Source organism: Stegostoma tigrinum, chromosome 24 (assembly GCF_030684315.1).
Source record: "Stegostoma tigrinum isolate sSteTig4 chromosome 24, sSteTig4.hap1, whole genome shotgun sequence".
NCBI classification, from domain to species: Eukaryota; Metazoa; Chordata; class Chondrichthyes; order Orectolobiformes; family Stegostomatidae; genus Stegostoma; species Stegostoma tigrinum.
In genome coordinates, this window is record NC_081377.1 from 32,401,107 (window position 1) to 32,425,883 (window position 24,777).

General features: G+C 41.8%; 1 protein-coding gene across 3 annotated transcripts in view; it reads left to right on the plus strand.

Annotated features, from left to right (window-relative positions):
• LOC125464894 (cation channel sperm-associated protein 4-like) overlaps positions 1–24,777 on the plus strand; it is an 81,128-nt gene that overhangs the window by 53,139 nt on the left and 3,212 nt on the right. For all 3 annotated transcript variants that reach the window (XM_059654335.1, XM_059654336.1, XM_059654337.1), the window contains 5 exons: positions 4,840–4,969; positions 11,673–11,806; positions 12,822–13,002; positions 18,482–18,693; positions 20,461–20,620. In XM_059654335.1, coding sequence (XP_059510318.1) covers positions 4,840–4,969; positions 11,673–11,806; positions 12,822–13,002; positions 18,482–18,693; positions 20,461–20,620 — 817 coding nt within the window. The remainder of the gene's footprint in view (positions 1–4,839; positions 4,970–11,672; positions 11,807–12,821; positions 13,003–18,481; positions 18,694–20,460; positions 20,621–24,777) is intronic.

Below are 24,777 nucleotides of genomic sequence, written 5' to 3' on the forward strand. Positions count from 1 at the left end.
CCTTCCTTCCTACCTTTCTTAAATAATGGCACCACGTCAGCCAACCTCTAGTCTTCCAGCATCTTCTCTGTGGCTGTCGATGATACCGATATCTCTGCAAGGGGCCCAGAAATATTTTCCCTAGTTTGCCACAGATTTCTGGGATACATCTGTTCAGGTACTGAGAATTTATCTACCTTTAGGCAGCTCCTAGCACCTCCTAGTTCTGTAGTATGAACACTTCTGAAGCCATCACTATTTATTTTCCCAAGTTTCCTAGCTTATGTGTCCTTCTCCACAGCAAATACTTAACGTTAGCCTTATGGTTGCTAATCAAATGGTGAATAGAATATCTGAACTCCAAGATATGTATGACTCTGGGGATCCATGCAACTCTGCAACATGGTAGTGCCCTAGAATGGTACAGTTGTCACCAGGTACATGATGCCCTTCTGTTCCCCACAGTTATGTGGGAATGAAGACCCAGTTCACTGACAACACCTGCTGCTTGCTGATATTCAGCCCAAACATTGACAGGAAGATCGCCATTTCTGGCTTCCTGTCCTCAGAATTTGTGCCTCAAAAGAAAACCATTTCCCTTCACAGGTCTTTGCACCTGTCAAGATGCACACATGACGCTGCAACTCCTCTATCACTTTCAGAGGAACTCCTCCATCACTCTTTGCATGTCCAAGTTGTCTTCTGTTCCTCAGCCACCTGACACCCTCCCACATCTGGGGTGTGTCCAGAAATAAAATGGTGCTGTCCTCATCGTGGTAGTGGGCAGCTTCACCAGCTGCCCTCCATGCCATGATGCCTTTTCAATTAAAAACAAAACCCATTGGGCTGAGAGGGGGGCGGTGGGGAAGACATTTTATTTAAAAATTGGTAACAGATGACCAGCTCACTTTACCGGCAAAATGACTTTTGCTGAGGCAGATGGAGACCCCCAAGCGAAATCTCTCCTCTCCTCCCTCCACCCCCATGGCCATGATCATAACCTTCAGGAACAGGACATGTTGGCACACCCCAGTCTCCCACAACGTTTCCCTTTCTAGGTCTGAATGTTTCAGCCTTTTGGACTGATATGTTAGGCTCTTCCACCATTCACAACTGGGTGCAGTAGGAATGCAGATCTTAGATCTAATCTGTTGGTTGTGGGATTGCTTAGCTCTTTATCACTTGCTGTTCATGCTGTTTTTGGTTAGTGCCGACTTGATGGATTGAAGGGCCTCTTTCCACACTGTAGGGATTCTCTGACACTTCTTGGGGTCCAGAGTCAATGTTAAGGATTCTGAGAGTTACTCCCTTCCAACTGTATACCCCAAAGGTGGTATCCGGGATTTTATCTGAGAGGTATAATTCTGAAAGTATGACTGTATCAGTCTGTTTCTTGACTAGTCTGTGAGACAGTTCTCCCAATTTTGGCGCGAGCCTCCGTATGTTAGTAGGGAGGACTTTGCAGGGTCGACAGGGCTGTTTCTGCCATTGTCATTTCTGGTGCCTAGGTTAATGCTAGGTGGTCAGTCCTGTTCCATTTCTTTGTTGAAATTATGTTGTGATTAATACAACTGATCAGCTGTTTAGGCTGTTTCGGAGGGCAGTTGGAAGTCAACCATGTCGCTATTGGTCTGAAGTTATATGTAGGCCAGAGCAATAGAGGATTTCCTTCCCTGAAGGACATTAAGGAGCCAGATGGATTTTCTGACAGTTGACACTGGTTTCATGGTCATCAGTAAATTCTTAATTCCATCTGACATGGCAGGGATTTGAACCCGGGTGCCCAGAACATTAGTTGAGTTTCTGGATTAGTAGTCTATCAGTAATAGCATTAGCCGATTGCCTTCCCCTTTAACTGGAATTCCTTCCTTTGACAAATTTCAGGTATCACCCCACCCAAATTCACTGATTGGATAGGAACCAGAATTGGGATTTTAATGTCACACTGGGTTAAAGATTTGATTTAAAGGCCCTACCTCACTTGCTGCATATGGGCCATTTCTCCTCTTCCCCAACCCCATAGTCCTCCTTGTTCATTTTGAACAGTTGGCTTTACATTGTGCAAAAACTTTTTAAAACTGTATGTAAATATGCACATTTCAGTGTAATGTACATGATTAATGTTATAGATAGGTGTATATCTTGTAATCTTACCATGTTATCAGGTACAATATTTAGGTAATCCTCACTGATAACTTAACTATGCTTGTGAAATTCGTTTATTCTATGGGATCACAACTTGATCCATTCCATTATCTCATGCTTTGGATTAATCCCTACTGATAAATTACTCCTAGAAATTGATAAAATCAACTTTTTTTTTCCATTTCTATCTCCAATAGTACAATCTTAGCTTTATTTCCTTGTGCAGCTGTTATCCCCGGATCAGGACATTCTGATATTTATGCCTTACCTTTCCTCTTTTGTTAGTGGAGAAATGTGTTCCTCCTGACTTCCTATTCTAACTGTGCCTGGTTACGTGTGAGTTATGAATACTTCTAATGTGTACTTGGGCATCGAAAAAGCCAATTTCTGAATTGCTCACTTGTCAAGCACCAGTATGATCCTGTCAGTGAAATTTCATTATACCATAATTGACATTTGCTTAGTGGTGTAAAGTTTAAGTATTGCTGAAAAAAGGCACTTCTTGTCAAAGCCTCTTGTCTTGCACTTCTTGGGGCAGTTCACAAGAATGCTGTTATAGAGCTGTAGTGGAATACAGCATGGAAACAGTTCATCTGGCCCAACTTGCCCATGCCGCCCAGTTTTCACAATTTAAACTAGTCCCATTCTCCTGCGTTTGGTTCATATCCCTTCATAGCTATCCCATCCAAGTACCTGTCTGAATGCATCTTAAATAACAAAATTGTATTTGCTTTCACTACTACCTCTGGCAGCCTCTTCCAGACACTCACCGTCCTCTGTGTGAAGAAATTGCCCCTTTGGACTCTCTTGTGTCTCTCTCCTGTCACCTTAAACCCATACCCTGTTGTTTTAGATTCTCTTACTAAGGGGAAAAGCTGTCAGCTATCTACCTTACATATGCCTCTCTTAGTTTTACATACCTCCTATAAGGTCACCCTTCAGTCTCCAGGGGAAAAATGTCCCAGCCTATCCAACCTCTCCTATGACATCATTACCCCTAGGTTTCACAACTCCACTGGACTCTTTGCTAGCCTTTCACATTCTGTTCTGAAGAAGGGTCACTGGACTCAAAACGTTAACTTCGCTTTCTCTCCCCAGATGCTGCCAGACCTGCTAAGTTTCTCCAGCAATTGTTTTTGTTTCAGACTTCCAGCATCCGCAGTTCTTTGTGGAACGTAGAAGAATAAAACAAACATGAGGCCATCCAAAACTCTTACAATTGGGAACTAGCATTTATGCTGTGAGAGGAGAGTGCCTAACTCGCAACACAGTGTCCAATGAAAGAAATGATTCTGTGACTGGACAATATTATAATGCGAACAAACTTAAATTGGTTATGAGTCTAAGTCAGGGTCATACTGTGACACATGTAATTCATTGGGAGCTATATACTAACTCAGGCGGGAACCTTATCTTTGCAGACAGGAAGGACATGTATACTCAACAAAATAAATGACAGTCATTCACTTCTTCATTTCTCAGGACAGTGCCTTTGAAAATTGAAGTTAACTTGCCTATCTCGAAATTCAACAAAACTTGGCAGTCATCACTAACTGGTGCATGATCCGTGATAACATCTCTACCAATCAGAATTCTCTTGCAAATGAATTAGCTCTCTCCTCTCGTACTTCATAAATGCTGATTTTCCTTTTGGTTTTCTTGTGAACTGCCCTGATAAATGTGAGACAAAAAGCTTATATCATCATTCTTAAAATTTTGTGTGATAATTTGAAAGGTTTTTTTATAAAATCAATATTTATTGGGGTTAAATTTCTCTCACTTCATTTATTTATTAATGGGATGAGGGCATCGCTGGCTAGGCAGCATTTTTTATTGCCCATCCCTAATTACCCAGAGGAAAGTTCAGAGTCAGCCACATTGCTGTAGGTCTGGAATCACATGTAGGCCAAACCAGGTAAGGATAGTAGCTTAACAAGGTGTAGAGCTGGATGGACAGAAGAGGCCAAGCAGCGGCATAGGAGCACGGAGGCTGACGTTTCGGGCCTAGACCTTTCCCGAAACATCAGTTTTCCTGCTCCTAAGATGCTGCTTGGCCTGCTGTGTTCATCTAGCTCTACACCTTGTTATCTCGGATTCTCCAGCATCTGCAGTTCCTGTTTTCAAGGCTCGTAGTTTTCTTCCCTAAAAGACATTAGTGAACGAGATGGGTTTTTCCGGCAATCAACAATGGGTTCATGCACATCATTAGATTTTTAATTCCAGCTATTTTATTGGATTAAATTTCCACGATCTGCTGTAGCATTTGAACCAGGGTCCCCAGAATATTATCTAGGTCTCTGGATTAACAGTCCAGCGATTTAAAACCGCTAGGCCATCGCCTCAGATGTGAAAAAAGGATTATTATTGATACTGAATGATTGATTTTGTTTTAATCACGCCATTGATGAAATTAGTACAAAACAGGCCAAAATGCCATTTTTGTCATTGACTCCCATCTTGCAAGAAAAGAATTAATGACTCTTTCAGAATAGAGCAAAACCCAGTCATGTATTTCATATGGAACTCCGACAGCAACAGTTTTGTTTTAAAGCAAGTCTAATGTGTGTCTTACAATGAAGTTAAGTAGTAAGTACTAGTGAATTATGAATATTTTCATAAAGTCCAGTTGTTATTCTGCTTAGAAGTGTTTGACTAATATGTATCTTCTCATTTATGGCTTATAATTAAATGAGGCCCTTATGTTGGTTATTCTAGAGTACTGAGAGCTCTGCGAATGGTGCGGAGTTTAGCTGCCATCCAGGGTCTGGCCATTATGGTGCAGGTAATCATCCAGTCAGTTTCTGACATGGCCAACATTATCTTCCTGCTCATCCTGATCACATTGGTGAGTACAAGTAAGTAACGTTTGCATCGGCACAGGTGCTACTCATAGTATGTCCCAAGGACCTCATACAGCACACATCCCCTTAGCTACAGCTAACAAAACCTCAGGATGCCTAACCCTTAGCTACAGCAACTGCTTTTCTAGAGTAACTTTTACAGGTGACATTTTGATAGCTACTGTTCTTTTTTAAACAAAGATGTGTGGTTTATTTGTATTTTTCTGACTGAGGGATTGGTAGGGCAAAAAGGTGGCCAATTGAGGCAAATGCAAAAAATCCATTTAGCTGAATTTCTTGTCTCTGTGGAGACGTTTGGAGGTGAAGGGTCTAGAAGCGTGGGGGAAGTTATCAGGCCAGCTCCTTGGACCGTTTCTGCCTCAGACAGAGTTTCTCATGTGCGCCTGGAACAAAGTCAGCAATCTACTCCAAGAAGGTACAGCAGCTTAATTGGCCATGTCTGGGAAAATCACCAGCTTCCCATCATGTGTACTTCTGGGTTGCCAACCTGGAATTGAGGATCATAACCTAGCCAGCAAACATCAGCTCATTACTGGATGCTCAGACTAGAAGAGAGAGACCTGAAAATTGCACAGCAGCCAAAGCAATAAGATAACGGTAAAACGTGGTTACAATACTTCAGCAACAAGAAGACTGCGAGACAACTGGTGAAAATCACAATATTTGTTTGAAACTGAATAAGTGCAAAATAATTTCCGAATGATTAAGGATTCAGCATGGTTGACATGAGGAAAATGCCCTCTCCAAACAAATATATCACAAGTAAAATATATAACAATTCTGTAAATTGGCCACCTTTTCTCCCTGTGCAGATTTGGGAAAAGAAATGGTCCTTTTCAGCTCATCTTTAAAAATTGGCTTAGCATCCACTTAGCACCACAACTGCTTGGTCCAATTTAACTTCTGATCTTAGATGTAAACGTTACTCTGTATTAGCTAATTGAACTAACACATCACCAGGGACAGATGATTATCCTAAAGCACTAAGACACAGTAAGAGATTTGTGAAATATTTATAATCATTATGGAAAGCCAGCGGCCACTGGGGACATGACAGAAAATGGGTTAATGTGATGTCTGTTTTTTTTTTAAATCTGCCAAAACAGATGCAGGCACCTGCAGTCCCATTCATTTTTGCTGGCAAGCCAGCATTTGTTGCCCATCCCCAGTTGCCCTTGAACTGGGTGGCTTGCCAGACAGTTTTAACGGGCAGTTAAGAGTCAACCACATGGCCGTGAGTCCGATAGACCAGACATCTACACCAGACTAGTTAAGAATTGCAGATTTCCTTCCCTAAACGGCATTAGCAAACCAAAAGGGACTTTACAACCATCAATGATAGTGATAGTTTTGTGCTCACTTTTGCTAAAACTAGCTTTTTGTTACAGATTTATTAAGTTCAAATTCCACCAGCTGCGGTAATGCGATTTGTACCCTTGTCACCACTCCATTAGTCTGAACAACTGGATTGCTAGACCAGTGACAGAATCATTATGCCCCCTCTATGCTTTCATTCTGTATGAAGTAATTCATCTGTATAAGCACATCCTAGTTATCTGTAACTGTTGTGGGCTTAGCGTTGGAACTCCTGATTAATTAATTTTCTTGACTTTTATTTTGAGCATGTAACAATGCGTGGATTTCAACTTCCAAAGGCTTTTAATTTGAAAGGCTGCAAATTTCAAAGCAGTGGAGATTCATGGTAATGCGTAGAAATTGATAAATTTATTAGTGTTTTGGGGAAGTACCTAGGTGCTGTGACCAACACAATTGGAAAAAAGGACCAAACTAAAAGGGAAGAGAAAGGAAAAGATGAAATTCAGCCATTACAGAAAATGTGATAAGGTCTGCATAAGAAAGAAAAGAGTAGCTTTTAACTGGTAGAAAGGGAGCAAATCAACAGAGGATCTAATGGACTATAAAAAATACAGGCATTATCTTAAGCAATTGGGAGAACAAAGAGGGGAGATGAAAAACAGCACCTCATGTTTTGCTTGGGAACCCTGCAGCCCAATGGTCTCAATGTGGACTTCACAAGCTTCAAAATCTCCCTAACCCTGACCTCATCCCAAAACCAGCTCAGCTTGTCCCCACCTCCTTGACCTATCTGTCTTTTCTCCCATCTATCTACCCCTCTCACCTCAACCCCCACCTCCTACCTACCAGCCTCATCCCTGCCTTAGAATTGCCTGTCATCCCTTGACTGACCAACCCCCATTCTAACTCTCCACCTACGCTCTCACCTTTTACTGGCTCCATCCCCACCTCCTTGACCTGTCCATCCCCTGTCCACCTATCTGCTCCTTTATCCACCTTCCATCCGCCTCCCCCTCTCTCCCTTTCTTTATTTCAGAATCTCCTTTCCCTCCCCCATTTCTGAAGAAGGGTCCAGGCCCGAAACATCAGCTTTCTGCTCCTCTGATGCTGCTTGGCCTGCTGCATTCATGCAACTGCACACCTTGTTAACCCTATATGAAAAACACTGCTGGATAAGATTAAGGAGAATCCCAAGATATTCTATAGGTATATCAAGGGGAGGAGGACCAGGGAGAGAGTTGGGTCCATTGGGGACAAAGTAGGAATCTGTATGTGGAGTTAGAGGACATTGGTAGGGTGTTAATCAAGTACTTCACGTTGTCTTCATTTTGGAGAAAGAGGATGTCGGTACAGAATTAAGGAAGTGGGATTCTGAGGTTCTTGCGCAGTTTGACGTAGGGAATGAAGAGGTAATGGAGGTTTTACTGGGCTTAAATGTGGTCATTTACCCAGGTCTAGGTGAGTTATATACCAAGCTGCCATGGAACACATGGAAGGAAGTTACAGGGGCAGTGACCTAAATTTTAAATCTCTGGCCACCGGAGAGATTCCAGAGGACTGGAGCACAACTAATCTGGTTCCACTTTTGAAGAAAGGTGGTAGAGATATAGGAATTAAAGACCAATTTGACGGCACGGTGGTTCAGTGGTTAGCACTGCTGCCTGACGGCACAGGGACCTGGGCTCGATTCCAACCTCAGGCAGCTGTCTGTGTGGAGTTTGCATGTTCTCTGAGTCTGTATGGGTTTCCTCAGGTACCCTGGTTTCCTCCCACAGTCGAAAGATGTGCAAACTAGATGGATTGCCCATAATGTAAATTAGGTGGGTTATAGCAGGATGGGTCTGGGTGAGCAGCTCTGAGGGCAGGTGTGGACTTGTTGGGCCGAAGGGAGTGTTTCCACGCTGTAGGGATTTTATGATGAAGTCTCACGTTAATTCAGTATTGAGAACTATTGGAGAAAATTCTGAAGGAGGGAATTCATCTCCATTTGGAGTGGCCAGGTTCAATCAGAGATAGCATGGCTTTGTAAGAGGGACATCATGCTTAACTAATTCGATTAAATTTTTTTGAAGTAACCAGATGAGGATAGTGCAGTTGATGTAGTTTTTTATGGATTTCAGCAAAGCTTTTGACAGTGTCCCACATGGGAGACGAATAAAGAGGGTAAAAATTCATAGTATCAATGGTAAGTTGGATCTATATTAGCCTAGTGGTAGGAGACAGAGGGATTGGGTAAAAGGCAGTTCATGGTGTCTAAAGGAGTATCAAGGAATCTGTGCTCGCCCGTTATTGTTTGTTAGGTGTAAGTTATATAAAAGTAAATCTGGAGGAAATGATGATGAGTATGTTTGCAGATGACACAAAGATTGACCACGTTGTTGAGAGTGAGAAAGAAGGTTTACAGGAGGATATATATGGGTTGGTCAGATGACCAGATCAGTGACCCAGAGAATTTTAACCCTGGTGATAGGTGTGAGGTGATACACTTTACTACAAGGTAGAATTCAACGACTAGCAGGACATTAAGCAGCTCACAGGAACAGGAATCTTGGGGGGGCTTGTCCACAAGTTCCTGATTGCGGCAGGAGAGGTTAGTAGTGCCATGAAGAAGGCATATTGGACACTTGCCTATATAAGTGGAGGTATAGATTAAAGAGCAGGGAGGTTATGTGAGAGTGGTTAGGCCGTAGCTGGATTACTGTGCAGTTCTGGTAACCATATTATGATATGATTGGACTGGAAGGGATGCAGAAGAGTATTGATGTTGCCTCAGAGCAGTTTAGCTATAAAGAAAGGGTACAAAAGCTTGCGTCCTTTGGAGCAGAGAAGGCTAAGAGGGAACCTGATTGAGGGGCATGGACAAGCTGGATAAAGAGCAGTTATTCCCATAGTTGACCAGTCAATAGCAAGGGGGCTTAACTAAGGTAAAAAGCAGAAAGTTTAAAGGGGACTTGAGAAAATATGTTTTCACCCAAAGGGTTGTCAGAATTGGGTACGACTGCCTGGGAGGGTAGCTGAGGTTGGAAATCTCAAACTTTAAAAAGTATTTGTGTGAGCACTTGAAATGTCATAGCATTCAAGGCTATGGACCAAGTGTTGGAAAGTAAGACTAGTGTAGATTTAAAGTGTTTTTGAGGTGCAGACACAATGGTCCAAAAGGCCTCATCTGTACTTTGATTCTTTGAATAGGGCATGTTAAATTGCAGAGCAATAGTAGATGCAACCTAATACGGACAAATGTAAGTGCTTCACTTGGGTCAGAAACATAAGTGACACCTAAATAGCTCCATGTTGTAATAGCGAATGATGAATTCAGGAGATAAAGACTCCTTAATAGATTCAGTGCAATTAAGAACTATTGTTAAGTGTCTGTAGGATTTGGAACAACATGGTCAAAGCAGTAGTGTCTCAGATGGAAAACTCCGATCAAACTGTAGAGCGTGCTAGGCCTCCACTTTGAAAGATCCAAAGACAGACTGTGGTATTGAAGGCAGTGCAGAAAAGTTGCACTATTGATCATCTAGTCATGTTATATGGAAAGACTGAAGAGCCTGAGGCTTCTCATCCAAGAAAAGAGGCATCTGAGAAATTTTCCAATGTAGATATAAGATTATAAAGGATATAGAAAAGTTTAACAACCAGTATTACTTCAGACTAAATCAGCAAGGATTCAGCCATGAGAAAATACATCGAGGTCTGATATCGACAAATTACTTTACATACAAAGTGATTACCCTGTCGAATCTATGTCCTGGAAGCCTACTGGAGCCAAATCATTGGGATCATTTAAGGGACAAGTAGTTTCTGCAAGGGTGAAGGGAAGTTGGATTTTTCAGTGAATTATGATGGATTGAATGGCCTTCCTTATCTAAATGTATAACAGTTCTACTTTGCAATACAACTATACTTATAACACAGAAGAGGTGGCCGTTACTGACCCATATTGCAAGACTTCTGCATGTCCTCATGGTGACTGTAGGTGAAGCTATACGTCACCACAGGTAATCTCAGGTAAGAGCAGTTCAAACCATGCTTTCATTTAAAGGACCAGAGTTGCAATCTCAAATACAAAAGAGGTTTGTAATGGCAGAGGAATGAAAGGAATGGTGGCTTCACTTGTTGGCTTTTTCATAGTATCTGGTTTATCTCCATTTTAAATGTTACTTGGATTGAACGTGTTTCCTCGAACATGTTAACATTTTCCAAGGTAGACGGTGATGTTATTAAGCACCGTATCAACATTAGTATCCATTGCTGAAATTAAATATGTTGTATTATGTGGTCGAAAAGCAGATTTTTTTTTTTGTCCCAACTTTATTGATATTATCATGGTCAATCATCTTCTGAACTTTTGATCTTAGTTTGCCCTGCACATTCTTCCCTCTCCCTGAATCCCTACAGTAGTGAAATTGTTATTCTGTGCACTTCCCTTGCTGTAACTTACTTCTTCCTGCAATCTTTCAAGCTTCTAAAAGAAAATATTAAACCAAATTTAATGCCTTTTGCCCAGGTAAGTTTGGTGTGTTCATTTAGTTGGTTGAGTGAGGACTGTGCACCTTCCTGACCTGTGGCCAACTGAGGCCCTTCAGTAGGCATTAATTGCTCACTTAAGGGCTTCACCTCACCATTCCTGATGTAAAAAAATGTAACTGGCAGTGAACTCTACATGCAGGGAGTATTACAAGCAGATTGATGTGGGATCTTATTTTTTGTGGACCCCTTCAGGAAGAGGAAGGGGAAGTGAGGGTGCAAGAGGCTGTCTCTTGTTCAGTGTCATAATGCTTGATCGATGGAGCCATATCAGAAAGGATGAAGTCCACTGAGAGCCAACTCCTGCCCTTGCTGCTGATCCCTCTCTTCCTACAATCTCAATCCCTTTTCTGCCATGGTCCACCTGTGGTCTCGAAACAGTGATGATCCTGTGCCTTTGGTTCGTGTCACACTCATTTCTAGTGATGTTACTGTTCAGTACAGCTGCAGCCTCTGCTTGGCGAGCAGTTCTGTGTGGGCAGAACCTCTCCCCCCAGTATCTCTAATCCCAGGAAAGGTAGAGATGTCACCAGCTCTCCAGTCAGCAAGTTCCATTCCCTTCACTTTCATTAAAGACCACCTTGGTTTCATCATAGCCTAAAAAGTTTTTCTAGACTTCAGTTATTTTAACAACACCTGTTTTACATCCCTGTCAAAGTTGAAAGTTCCACTTGGTGTTTGTACAATAACATATTCTAATGTAAGCCTCAAGCTGTATCCACTTAATTTCACTGAACTCTTTACAACTGCCCAGCACTGTATCTATTAGGGTTAACTTGCTTTGTCAATTTCTATATCTTTCAATTCAAACTGCAGAAAATGAGATCTTTCCTTTTGCAGGTATTCGCTGTGTTTGGGGTGATCATATTTAGCACTGAAGTGCCAGAATCATTTGGGAGTTTGGAGAGAGCTATGTACTCGCTGTTCATCTGCATCACACAAGATGGATGGGTACAAATTTATGAAGAATTTGTGTAAGTCTCTTTTTCTCCAAGAAGGTTCCCAGGCTTCTGTTTGTATTTTTTCTAAAACTTCGGGCAGAGGATTAATTGTAAAAACAGTTTTAGAAGAACAAGGAAAGCAGTTGCATAACATATTTTGAGTCCACATTCTCCTCCCAAGTTGTACACCATTTTGACTTGCAGATGTGTTGCAATGTGAAAATCCGGCATGGATGACAATTCAAAAGTTACCAGCCTTTCATTATAGGCTGCAGCCCAAGGACACTGTTAGCATTACCGCATTACTCTTCCACCAAACGAGGATTTATACCTTAAGCCACTTCCCTTGCTTTCCTCTGAGCTGAGCCAGTTCTAACCAGACTAAGCTAGTGGCTGCAGCTTGGGTAACTTCAGTTTACAAGTTGCTGTTTTTATGTGTGAGCAGGCCCTGGGCATCCACATATCATCAGAAGTCCTTCTGGTGAAGTATAGGCATTTTTAATCAGCCTGTTCAGGGATGTTAGCACACTACCACTGTGTCACAAGAGCCCCTTGAAATGAGTTCAAATTGGTTCATTTTTTTTTCAAAGTTCATGGAATATTTTATTCAATTTTATTTATCGTTATCTTTCAACTATCTATCATTATTGTGCATGTATCCTGTACAGTTGGTTTACAGTTTCTATGTATGATGCTCACATCCAGACCTTTTTAACAGGCAGTGTGCTGTGCAAGAGTAGAAATCAGACCTGCCTTTATAGAATTGACAAATTAGTTTGGTTTTCTGGTGTAGGAGTCTAGAATACATGACAAGTGGAAATTATTTCATTCCCAAGACCAGCTGTGGTCGGAATCTTATCATTCTGCTGCATAGGCCAAAGACTGATCTGGACCTTCTAGTAGTTTCTAAAGACTGTAAGATAATGTGTTACAGATGTTGGAACATGTGTACTTAAATGCCCTGTTTATTTGGATCACCTCCCCACTAAATACTGCTACTGAGGAAAAAATTGTCACATTGATGGTCATAAAACTACCTTCTTTCCAGGGAAAAGGATGGAGCAATAATGTACTGGGGTGCGCTGTACCTCTTCATCTTCATCATAGGAGCATCTTTTATCTGTGCAAACATTATGGTTGCTGCTGTGACTTCAAACCTGGAGCAAGCAATATTAGAGCAAGAGAAAAAGAGGCATACACTGACTGATGATTCAACTCTATTGGCTGAGGTATGATGCACACCAAGAAGCAAAGATACCTACTGGTGCAGCACTAACATAGAATGCTTCTTTAGAGCTGTAGTTCCTAGTGCAGGCTTCTGGGATCAAAATCTGTGTACATCTCCTGTGTCAAATATGATTAGCCATCTACCTTTATTTTCAAATGGACATATTTCTGAGCTGTAGGTACAAGCTTTTTTACAAAATGGCAATATGGATTGCAGTTGTGGAAAATAGAAAAAAGATCCAACTGCCCAATGCAGGACACAAAATTTCTGATCAGAATTGAAAACTCCATTTCTGACCCTGATTTTTGCGGGGGTGGGGGGGGGGAGAAACTCTCCTATTGATTACTTGTGCATGTGTTAAGTCAGTAGCTGAAGCACATTGCTGCACGAAAATTTATAGACTTCACCTTGCCAGTTTATTACTGCAATTGAATTTATTCCATTCCTCATCACTGGTTTGCTTCACCTTGATTACCTTGCATTGTTATTTAATCGAGATGAAAGTGGAACAGTATTATTGATGAATTTTATCCTGCTCCTGTCATTGGGAGGGAAGAAGTCGTTAAATGAGGCAGTGCCTCCTGGTTAGGAGAAAAGTTGAGTCAATGCTGATCACAAAGAACAAAGAAAATTACAGCACAGGAACAGGCCCTTCGGCCCTCCAAGCCTGCGCCGATCAAGATCCTCTGTCTAACCTGTCATCTATTTTCTAAGGGTCTGTGTCCATTTGCTCCCTGCTCATCCATGTACCTGCCCAAATATATCTTAAAAGACGCTAACGTGTCTGCGTCTACCACCTCTGCTGGCGACGCGTTCCAGGCACCCACGACCCTCTGTGTAAAGAACTTTCCACACATATCTCCCCTAAACTTTCCTCCTTTCACTTTAAACTCATGACCCCTAGTAATTGAGTCCCCATTCTGGGAAAAAGCTTCTTGCTATTCACCCTGTCTATACCCCTCTTGATTTTGTAGACTTCAATTAGGTCCCCCCTCAATCTCCGTCTTTCTAATGAAAATAATCCTAATCTACTCAACCTCTTCATAGCTAGCACCCTCCATACCAGGCAACATCCTAGTGAACCTCCTCTGCACCCCCTCCAAAGCATCCACATCCGTTTGGTAATGTGGCGACCAGAACTGTACACAGTACTCCAAATATGGCCAAACCAAAGTCCTATACAACTGCAACATGACCCGCCAACTCTTGTACTCAATACCCCGTCCAATGAAGGAAAGCATGCCATATGCCTTCTTGACCACCCTATTGACCTGCGTTGTCACCTTTAGGGAACAATGGACCTGAACACCCAGATCCCTCTGTTCATCAATTTTCCCTAGAACTTTTCCATTTACTGTATAGTTCGCCCTTGAATTTGATCATCCAAAGTCCATCACCTCGCATTTGCCCGGGTTGAACTCCATCTGCCATATTATGCCATCACAACCAAAATAAAGTTGCCATTGTCCTAGTGAACAACAGGGCCGCTGTTTCATTAGAGAGAGAGATGACAGGTGGTGATTTAACTTGAGGGAGACCACACCTCGGGCAAGGGGGGTAGTTGAGAAGGAGAGTCCTTCATGGTAACCTCAGCTAGTGTAGGAATTGAACTCTCACTGTTGGCATTGCTCTGCATTGCAAACAGTCTATCCAACCGACCAACCCCTGAAAATCATAACCACCCTGAACTGTAACATGCAGCATCTGCACAGGTCAAACAGTAGCATCTGTAGATATATGAACAGCTATATGACTTCTCTAAACAAACTGTCCCTGGGCCAAAGTACATTTTACCAAAAAATGAACTAAACAGAACTCCAATCAGCCAGAAAGGATAATAGTGTTTGGAGTGTTAAGTGACTACTTCAGACACGCACTTATTTGAATGGTAACAGTCTTGGTACCAAGTCAAACATTTGTGCTGTTTTATGTCATAGGAGTCTTTTAAAGTAGGTACACTTTTATCAAGGTTTTGAGCTGATCACTTCAAATTAATCGCTAAAATTTGTTTTTTTTATTCGTTGAAATTTGTATGTTTGGATAGAATTAGTTTTAGTTGCCCCGTTTGCATACAGTGGTAGGTGACTGATCACAATGAGGTAGCTACGGGCTCTGAGTAGTGACGTGTTGGTTTCTGCAAATTATTAATAGATGTTACCGGTAATCTATGACAATCTCCCAGCTCAGGATGTTGCCTCTGTTCACCTGGAATTTGTTTACAGAAACAGGTGATTGCTAAACCACCACTAACTTCGAATTTTCTGTTCACAGATATTTCAGCCAGTTTCATGTTTTTATCTTTTGTCAGTTGGACACTTAATCAGAGAAATATGCAGCCTTTGACCAATTTAACCACCTTGTCAGTGTTCTGGGCTGTTAGCATTGGTTCAGTCTTAGTGTCATTAAGGTTAATGAAACATTGCTTCTTTTACAATTTGCAGACAGGAATTGAGTTTCAGGTTGTAATTTTAATTAAATCGCAGTTGTTCTGCTGTTTGACTTGTTTTTATTCAAAAATGATGGTCAGAACCATGTTGTTGAAGAGCAATTTATCTTCCAAAGTCTATGAAGATATCATACAACTGACAAAGATCTTAGTGAGCAAATTACATTCCCACCCCTGGGCACTGCAGTGTTACTAGATATTACACCGACACAGGCACATTGCATTCCATAGGGAGCAATCAGTCACTTATTTAACAGTTATTTGTGCTAAGCATAAAGAAAACTAGAATGGTTTGAAATGATAACTCAGTTATTCTTCAGAAAAAAGATCAATTTCTGTTTCCAGTTACCAACAGCAGCTTTTGTAACAAAGTAATCACTAACATCATGCATTATTGAATAAGATGCATACTTCTGAATTTAGCATTCAAATCCACCTTAGTGACTACGTATTTCGGGGACGTGACGGCCGAGCGGTATAATCGCTGGACTGTTAATCCCGATATCGAAGTAATGTTCCGGGTTTGAATCCTGCAATGGCAGATGGTGGAATTTGAATTCAATAAAAATCTGGATTTATAAGTCTTGTGATGACCATGAATCCATTATCAATTGTTGGGAAAATGCCATCTGGTTTGCTAATGTCCTTCAGGGAAAGAAGTTGCCATCCTTACCTGGCCTGGCTCACATGTGACTCCAGACGACAGGCATTTGATAAGGTTCCCCATGGAAGGCTCATTCAGAAGGTCAGGAGGAATGGGATACAGGGGAACTTAGCTGCTTGGATACAGAATTGGCTGGCCAACAGAAGACAGCGAGTGGTAGTAGAAGGAAAATATTCTGCCTGGAAGTCAGTGGTGAGTGGGGTTCCACAGGGCTCTGTCCTTGGGCCTCTACTGTTTGTAATTTTTATTAATGACTTGGACGAGGGAATTGAAGGATGGGTCAGCAAGTTTGCAGACGACACAAAGGTCGGAGGTGTCGTTGACAGTGTAGAGGGCTGTTGTAGGCTGCAGCGGGACATTGACAGGATGCAGAGATGGGCTGAGAGGTGGCAGATGGAGTTCAACCTGGATAAATGCGAGGTGATGCATTTTGGAAGGTCGAATTTGAAGGCTGAGTACAGGATTAAGGATAGGATTCTTGGCAGCGTGGAGGAACAGAGGGATCTTGGTGTGCAGATACATAGATCCCTTAAAATGGCCACCCAAGTGGACAGGGTTGTTAAGAAAGCATATGGTGTTTTGGCTTTCATTAACAGGGGGATTGAGTTTAAGAGTCGTGAGATCTTGTTGCAGCTCTATAAAACTTTGGTTAGACCGCACTTGGAATACTGCGTCCAGTTCTGGGCGCCCTATTATAGGAAAGATGTGGATGCTTTGGAGAGGGTTCAGAGGAGGTTTACCAGGATGCTGCCTGGACTGGAGGGCTTATCTTATGAAGAGAGGTTGACTGAGCTCGGTCTCTTTTCATTGGAGAAAAGGAGGAGGAGAGGGGACCTAATTGAGGTATACAAGATAATGAGAGGCATAGATAGAGTCGATAGCCAGAGACTATTTCCCAGGGCAGAAATGGCTAGCACGAGGGGTCATAGTTTTAAGCTGGTTGGTGGAAAGTATAGAGGGGATGTCAGAGGCAGGTTCTTTACGCAGAGAGTTGTGAGAGCATGGAATGCGTTGCCAGCAGCAGTTGTGGAAGCAAGGTCATTGGGGTCATTTAAGAGACTGCTGGACATGCATATGGTCACAGAAATTTGAGGGTGCATCCATGAGGATCAATGGTCGGCACAACATTGTGGGCTGAAGGGCCTGTTCTGTGCTGTACTGTTCTATGTTCTATGTTCTAATGTGGTTTACTCTTAACTGCCATTTGGGCAATTAAGGAAGGACTGCAAATGCTGGCCTAGCCAGTGATGCCCTCATCCCATGAATGAATTTTAAAAAACTGTAATCTACTCAAGCCCCAGTATTCCTGGGGTCATCGCGAAAGTTAAAGATTTAACCAAATTACTCAGTTCCCAGTTTTCCTGTCTGATAAACTCGGGTTAACAGAAAATACTGATCAAGATTCTGTACTTTACAAGAACCATGTGCTTTTTTACAAAGAAATCTTTCTAATGACAAGCAAACAAACTTCTGAATTATCCACATATAACTTTACTAGCTGGACCTGTAATCCCCTTCTTAAACCCCTGTATATACAAACAAAAAACATGGATGTTATGGATGGGGAGAAAAGTACAGGTAAACTGCAGCTCAGTAGCACCAGTCCACAGGATTCGATGAGACATCCTTTCGTTTTCTTCCAGAAGTCATTCTGGTCTTCAAGTTTCTTATTCTTTCCAAGTTCTTTCAATTCTTCACTGCAGACATAGGCCAATTTGTGCACTCGTTCAGTCTTTCAGTCACTGGTTAGAAGCAACAGCTTACGGACAGTGGTTGGAGTGAATAGCTAGCTATCTTCCAGGTTTTGGTTACTTCACTGCAGAGTGAAGGTAGAATGGAAGCTTCTACCCCTCTTGTTCACTCGCTGTCTGTTCACCTGTCCAGTAGCCAATCAGAAAGAATGTTGTTGTCGTCATGCAGACTACTCCTAACCTTCACAATTGTTCCTGATTACATAAATCAATCAATACTGTCTCTGGGAGAAGCATATACCTATGGTACTGTAGTGCCTTGAGCATCCTCCCCTGCTGCTTAAACAAAGCAATACTGTAAACACAACTCTCAATGAGTTTAAGTAAGCTGTTCTTAAAAGTGCAGCAACTCCTTCAACAGCCCTTGCTTTAAAGTAGTCCTCTTCCTATTCTTGATCCAAGATAGAGGAAAATAAAAAGGGGTTATAAATTTTATGGTAAATGACCAGTCATATAGACTGATGTGAGTGATAGTGCATTGTTGATATGAATTGACATGCTTAAACCAATTATTAACCAATGTTTTCATCTTTTTTGTATTGTATGTTGTTTTAATTTTAGATTTATCCTAGAGGTAATCATCTCTTTTAACACTATGTTGTGAAATTCTTTATTTCAGTTGAAAGATGAGGGTGAATCAGGGCCTAAGATGCCCTTGATCCACGTGCAAGACTGTATCAGGCAGATTACCACAGCTCACAGACAGCAACCAATGAAGTACAGCTCTCTGGAGAATCTTAATCTTACAACATACGAGGAATTCTGTCTAGTGCTTGAAGCTATCCAGAGGAACATCCATTACTATAAGCAGATTCGCCTTGAGCTCAATAGGTAGTATGCAACGGTAGTAGATTCGCCAACTTTAGGTACATTTAAGTCATCATTGGATAAGCATATGGACGTACATGGAATAGTGTAGGTTAGATGGGCTTGAGATCGGTATGACAGGTCGGCACAACATCGAGGGCCGAAGGGCCTGTACTGTGCTGTAATGTTCGATGTTCTAGGTGGATACTACTTCTGCAGTTTATAACATTCAATGTAGGCAGCTATCACTACTTTACCCTGTACAACTTAGATTTTCAGTTCAACCAACCACAATGAAAGTTAGGCTGGACCTTCACTCTCAGGCAGGTGGTGCAAGTTAGGAGAAGCTCCCTAAGATGCATTCTTCATTCTGGGGAGTGCGTCTAGAATAGTGTCATGCCTGCTGTTCAGTGCTGAAGGGTCTGTTTAAAAGACACGCCATGGTTTTCTAGAACCTTGACCATTTTCCATTAGGTTTTAACCCACACCACCCACTTCTAATGCTACCTTCATGACCCCATGCCACCAATTCCCTTTATGCAGCCCATGGGTCCTTACAGCCCCACATGAGCATAATACAAACTCTGCCAACCCACTCAGTACCCCAGGCCCTTACACTCTTCTTTTCAACTCATCCAGTGTCCATCATGAACAGAACTCAAGAGGCATGTTGGAATTGGGGATTGAATAAAATAAAGGCCTAAATATCTATTACAGCCTTCACCATGTTTACAAAAAGTTCCCATTCATGAAAGCCTATTCAAATTTTTAAATGTCCTCAAGTTATTATGTCTTTAAAAAAAGCTATTCATTACTGCACTGATTAGTGACCCCTAATCTCTCAATAACTTTTCGAGCTGTTAATAAAGGTGACTTTATGACCCACAATAGAGATAATTATAGCTAGTGGAAAACTTTGAGGCATTCATAATAAAAACGATAGCCCTTGGGGTAATGTGAACAAACAGCAATTTAACCAGCAGAACAGAACAGTGTCACTGGCATGCAGTTTCAACTTTCAAAGGTTCTTTGTTTAAATAACTTCACATCATGACAGCCTTATAGACCTTATCAGCCCTTCAAGAAATAATGTCTACTGTTTTTTTTAAAACAAAGTTTCCCACGTTATGGGTTTAAGCCCTTGCTACCGCATAAAATGAATTGAACTCAGTGTAAATTTAAATGGCCCTGCGGAGCTCAAGTTTTCCTCATGAGTCACATGACACTCCCTTCCCCAGTCAGCCAGGCTTGAATGTCAGAAATCACAGGTCAACTTCCATACCCAGTCTTGCTCACCAGCTCTAAGGGCCCGTGGGGTCTCTACAACTTTGAAAATCTGAAACTTCATGTCACCCTGTTACACCAAGTAATATGCTCACTCTGACCCACTACAACCTGGGTATTGTCATGTACTATTTGCAGTGTAACTATCATTCTGACCCATTTTTCGCTAAGTTATTGTTACTGTAACTCACATCGTTTGAGTTATGGTCAACATCCTAATTCTCAATATAAGTTAGGGGTATTCATTCCCCCAACCTACAGTGTAAATTACTATCTCACAACCCTCCCCCCATATCCAGTGCAAGTTACTATTGGTCTGACCTACCACAGCTGTCTCTGTAACCCACTCAGTGTGAATTATTGTCAGTCACCTCCACCCGCAGTGTGAGTTATATTCACTTACATTGACCTTATGTATTCCTACAGTGTGAATTATGGCCACTGTCCTGATCCACAGCATGAGTTACTTCTGGTGCATTTAATGATTATTTTGGCTTTCCTACTCAGCATTGTGAAAGAGCTACGCGATCTCTTATTTAACCGTGAGCAACAGAAGCAGATTATGCATCATGAGAAAAGGATATTGGATATGACTGAAGCTCTACTCACCAATGATATGCCAGCATTCAAAAAGAAGGAAATGCTCAGCAATATAACAATGGAAAAGGTGAAAATCTTAGCATCTCACAGTGCTCATTGTTTGTCTGTAGACCCAACAGAATTCTTCAGTCATGCACTTGGTTCACCTTGCTGGCAGCTTTTGTTTTATTGTTGTATTTTCTTATTTGCAACAAATCTAGGCAAAACTGGGACAAGCACCCCATTGATTGTCATTTCTAATATATATTTTATATTAAAGACTCAGCTAGACCATCAGTTTATATATTGTGGCTACTAAGGTACTTCAAAGTAATCTGTGGTGAATGACTCACCTCCTGACTCCCTAAAGCCTTTTTATCACCTGTAAGGCACGAGACAGATCAGTGATTTGAATACTGTCTGCATGGCTGATTGGGTTCAGCAACAAAAGCACATGAGGTGTTTGGCAGTATCCAAAACAAAGCATCCACTTGATCTTTTTGTGATTAGCGTCTCATCCATGAATTTAACCTTCTCGTACCTGCCCATCTTGCCTTAAGTGTAGATATTCTTAATCAACTTGTTTATTTTATCACATGACAGAGACAGGTGGGACTTGAACCTGGATCTTCTAACTTTATTGTTGTGCCACCATTATTCTTTCATGAGATGTGGGTATCCACTAGACAGGTTGGCATTTAATTGTTCTTTAATTGATTGGCCACTAAATAGTCATCCACATTGATTGGCTTCAGTATATACTACTCACAAGCTGCACTACAGCTACTCAAGTATTTTTCATTAGAACATCCCAGACTCATAACCTTAGTCACCTAGAAAAATAAAAGCAGCACATGCATTGTGGAATACGATCACGTCCACATCAGACATCTAATTTAGATTTTTATCGCCATTATAAAATTGTTGCTGGACCAAATCCTACCATCAGAGCATTTTACCATATGGACTGTAGTGCTTCAAGAAGGCACATCACCTATTCAGTGCAGCTAGGTAACAGTAATAAATACCAGTCTTGCCAGCAATGTCCACATCCTGAAAGTTAATTTTTAAAATAAGTTAAACCCTGAATTGGCATGTTTGGGAAAAGAACTCTTGAATTAGATATTCGGCAGAACTTTGGCACAGAATCTGCTGAAGCATAGGGACTTGGGGCCCTGCCCATTGAGTTTGCTTTCTCCAGGGTTAAAATGAAAATGTAACAGAACTTTTTAGAAATTTGGGACTGTCGTCTTTTGTTGAGATTCTAAATCAAGACCAGTTAGGAAATGTTAGATTGCTGAGTTTATTTGAAGAAGAGCAGGGGGTTTACTGATCTCCTGGCCAATATCCTCCCCTCAGCTAGTACCACCAAAAAAACTATTAAGTGGCTGTTTTCACTTTGTTTGTTAGATCCCATTATCCACAAAGGCTCTGCCATGGTAACCCACGTGACATCTATTGTGCTTGAATGTGATGCTGAGCATAACACAATAAATGATGAGTTCTTCCCAAAAGTACAAGCATCTGCCATGAACATGATAGTACTCTGTGTTGCAGTCCATGTCTTACGTATGAGGCACACGTGTCCAATGCATACAGGTCCTGATCTCCAGTCCTTTCCTTCATATGAGAAGCTGTGTCAGTTCATAAGACATAGAGGCGGAAAGTAGGCCATTTGGCCCTTCAAGTCTGCTCTGCCCTTCAAGTCTGCTCTGCCATTCAATCGTGGTTGATAAGTTCCTTAACCCCATTCTCCTGCTTTCTACCCATAACCCTTGATCCCCTCAATAATCAAGAACCTGTCTATCTCAGTCTTAATTGTACTCAATGACTTGGCCTCCACAGCCTTCTGTGACAATGAGTTCCATAGATTCACCACTCTCTAGCTGAAGACGTTTCTCCTTATCCCCATTCTAAGAGGTCTTCCCTTTACTCTTAGGCTGTGCCCTCAGCTCCTAGACTCTCCTACCAATGGAAGTATCTTCCCAACATCCATTTTGTCCAGGCCATTCAGTATTCTGAAAATTTCAATTAGATCCCCACCCCCACAATCGTTCTAAACTCCAGTGAATATAGTCCCAGAGCCCTCAAACATTCTTCGTATGTTAACCATTCCTGGGACCATTCTCGTGAACCTCCTCTGAACCCTCTCCAGGGCCTGTACGTCCTTCCTGAGATATGGGGCCCAAAACCGTACACAATACTCAACTGTGGCCTTACCAGAGCCTTAGAGCCTCAGTAGTACATCCCTGCTTTTATATTCGAGTCCTCTCAAATTAAAATACCAGAGCTGCATTTGCCTTCCTGACTACTGACTCAACCTGCGAGTTTACCTTGAGAGAATCCTGGACTAGAAGCCCCAAATCTCTTTGCACTTCAGACTTCTGAATTTTCTCCCCATTTAGAAAATAGTCCATGCTTTTATTCTTCTTACCAAAGTGCATGACCTCACACTTGCCCACATTGTACTGCATCTGCCACTTCTTTGCCCACTCTCCTAACCTGTCCAAGTCCTTCTGCAGCCTTGCCAACTTCTCAATACTACCTGTTCGTACACCTATTTTTGTATCGTCTGCAAACTTAGCCAGAATGCCCACAGTTCCTTCTTCAAGATCATTAATGTACAAAGTGATAAGTTGTGGTCCCAACACTGACCCGTGCAGAACACCAATTGTCACCAGTTGCCATCCTGAGAAAGATCCTTTTATCCCCACTCTCTCCTTTCTGCCACCCAGCCAATCTTCTATCCATGCTAGCACCTTGCCTCCCACTGTGAGCCCTTATCTTTCCTAGCAGCATCCTGTGGCACCTTATCAAAGGCCTTCGAGAAGTCCAGGTAGATAACATATATTGGCTATCCTTGGTCTACCCTGCTCGTTACTTCCTCAAAGAATTCTGGCAAATTTGTCAGGCATGACCTCCCCTTGATGAAACCATGCTGACTTTGCCCTATTTATACCGTTCCAAATATTTAGAAATCTCATCCTTTACAATGGACTCCAAAATCTCATCCAAGACCGAAGTTAGGCTAATTGGCCTGTAAGTTTTCATCTTTTGCCTTACTGTCTTTTGAAACAGGGGTGTCAAGTTAGCAATTTTCCAGTCCTCTATCTCTTCAGCTCTCTTCTTTAGAACTCTGGGATGTGGTCCATCTGGTCCAGGTGATTTGTCCACCTTCATGCTATTCAGTTTTACTAGCACCTTTTGCTTGGTGATAGCCACCATACTCCGCTTTTCCCCCGACTCTTGAATTTTTCGGATTTTACTCATGAAGACTAATGCGAAGTAATTATTCAGTTCCTTGGCCATCTCCTTGTTCTGTTTCTCCACCGCCATTTTCTAGTGGTCCAGTGTACACTTTTACTTCTCTTTTGCCCCTGACATACCTAAAGAAGCTCTTACAGTCTTCATTTATATTACTGGCTAGCTTACCCTCACATTTAATCTTCTCCCCCCGCTTACATTATTTTTTTGTTGCCCTCTGAGATCTGGTTTTTGTAAGCTTCCCAGTCCTCTTGTTTCCCACTGCCCTTTGCCACATTATGTGCTTTCTCTTTTGCTTTTATGCTATCCCTGACTTCCTTAGTCAGCCACGATTGCTTCATCCTCCCTGTACCATGCTGCTTTTTCCTTAGGATGAATTTTTGCTGCTTTCATCCTTTTTTTTGACTGATTATAACCCAGTATAACTCCTTCTTACTATAATCTCATGTTCTTTTCTGTCTTGGGAAGTGATATCAACAGCAACATACTCCATTTATGTAGGATAATAAAACCTCACTTTTTAATCTGACCAAACTTTAACACTAAGTTACATTAAGAAAGGACATTTAATGAAAGATTTGGTCAAATATTTAGATTTTTGAGTTCCCTCTAAAGGAAAAGAGAGTGTTGGGGATTTTGGAGGCGGGAGGTCCAGAACATGTTCCCGGGCAGTAGCAATGATAAAGTGAAGTGAATTGGAGATTAGAATTAGATTTTGTTGCCATGTGTGCTCAGATATAGGGATACAAGAGTACAATTTCGCCACTTACTGTGCCATCTTAGGTACAAGGTACCTAGCTACAAAGTCTTAGGTAAACAGTACAAAAATAAATAAGTTAAAACTTTCAAATTATAATCCTCCTTTAGCCAATAGCCCACAGTCATTCCACACTGGCTTTTCCCCAAGGCGGCTCGATCCACAAGCCTCTGTGCTGCCATCTTCCCGCCAACATCATCCTAACTCTCCCGTAGGCTTGATCT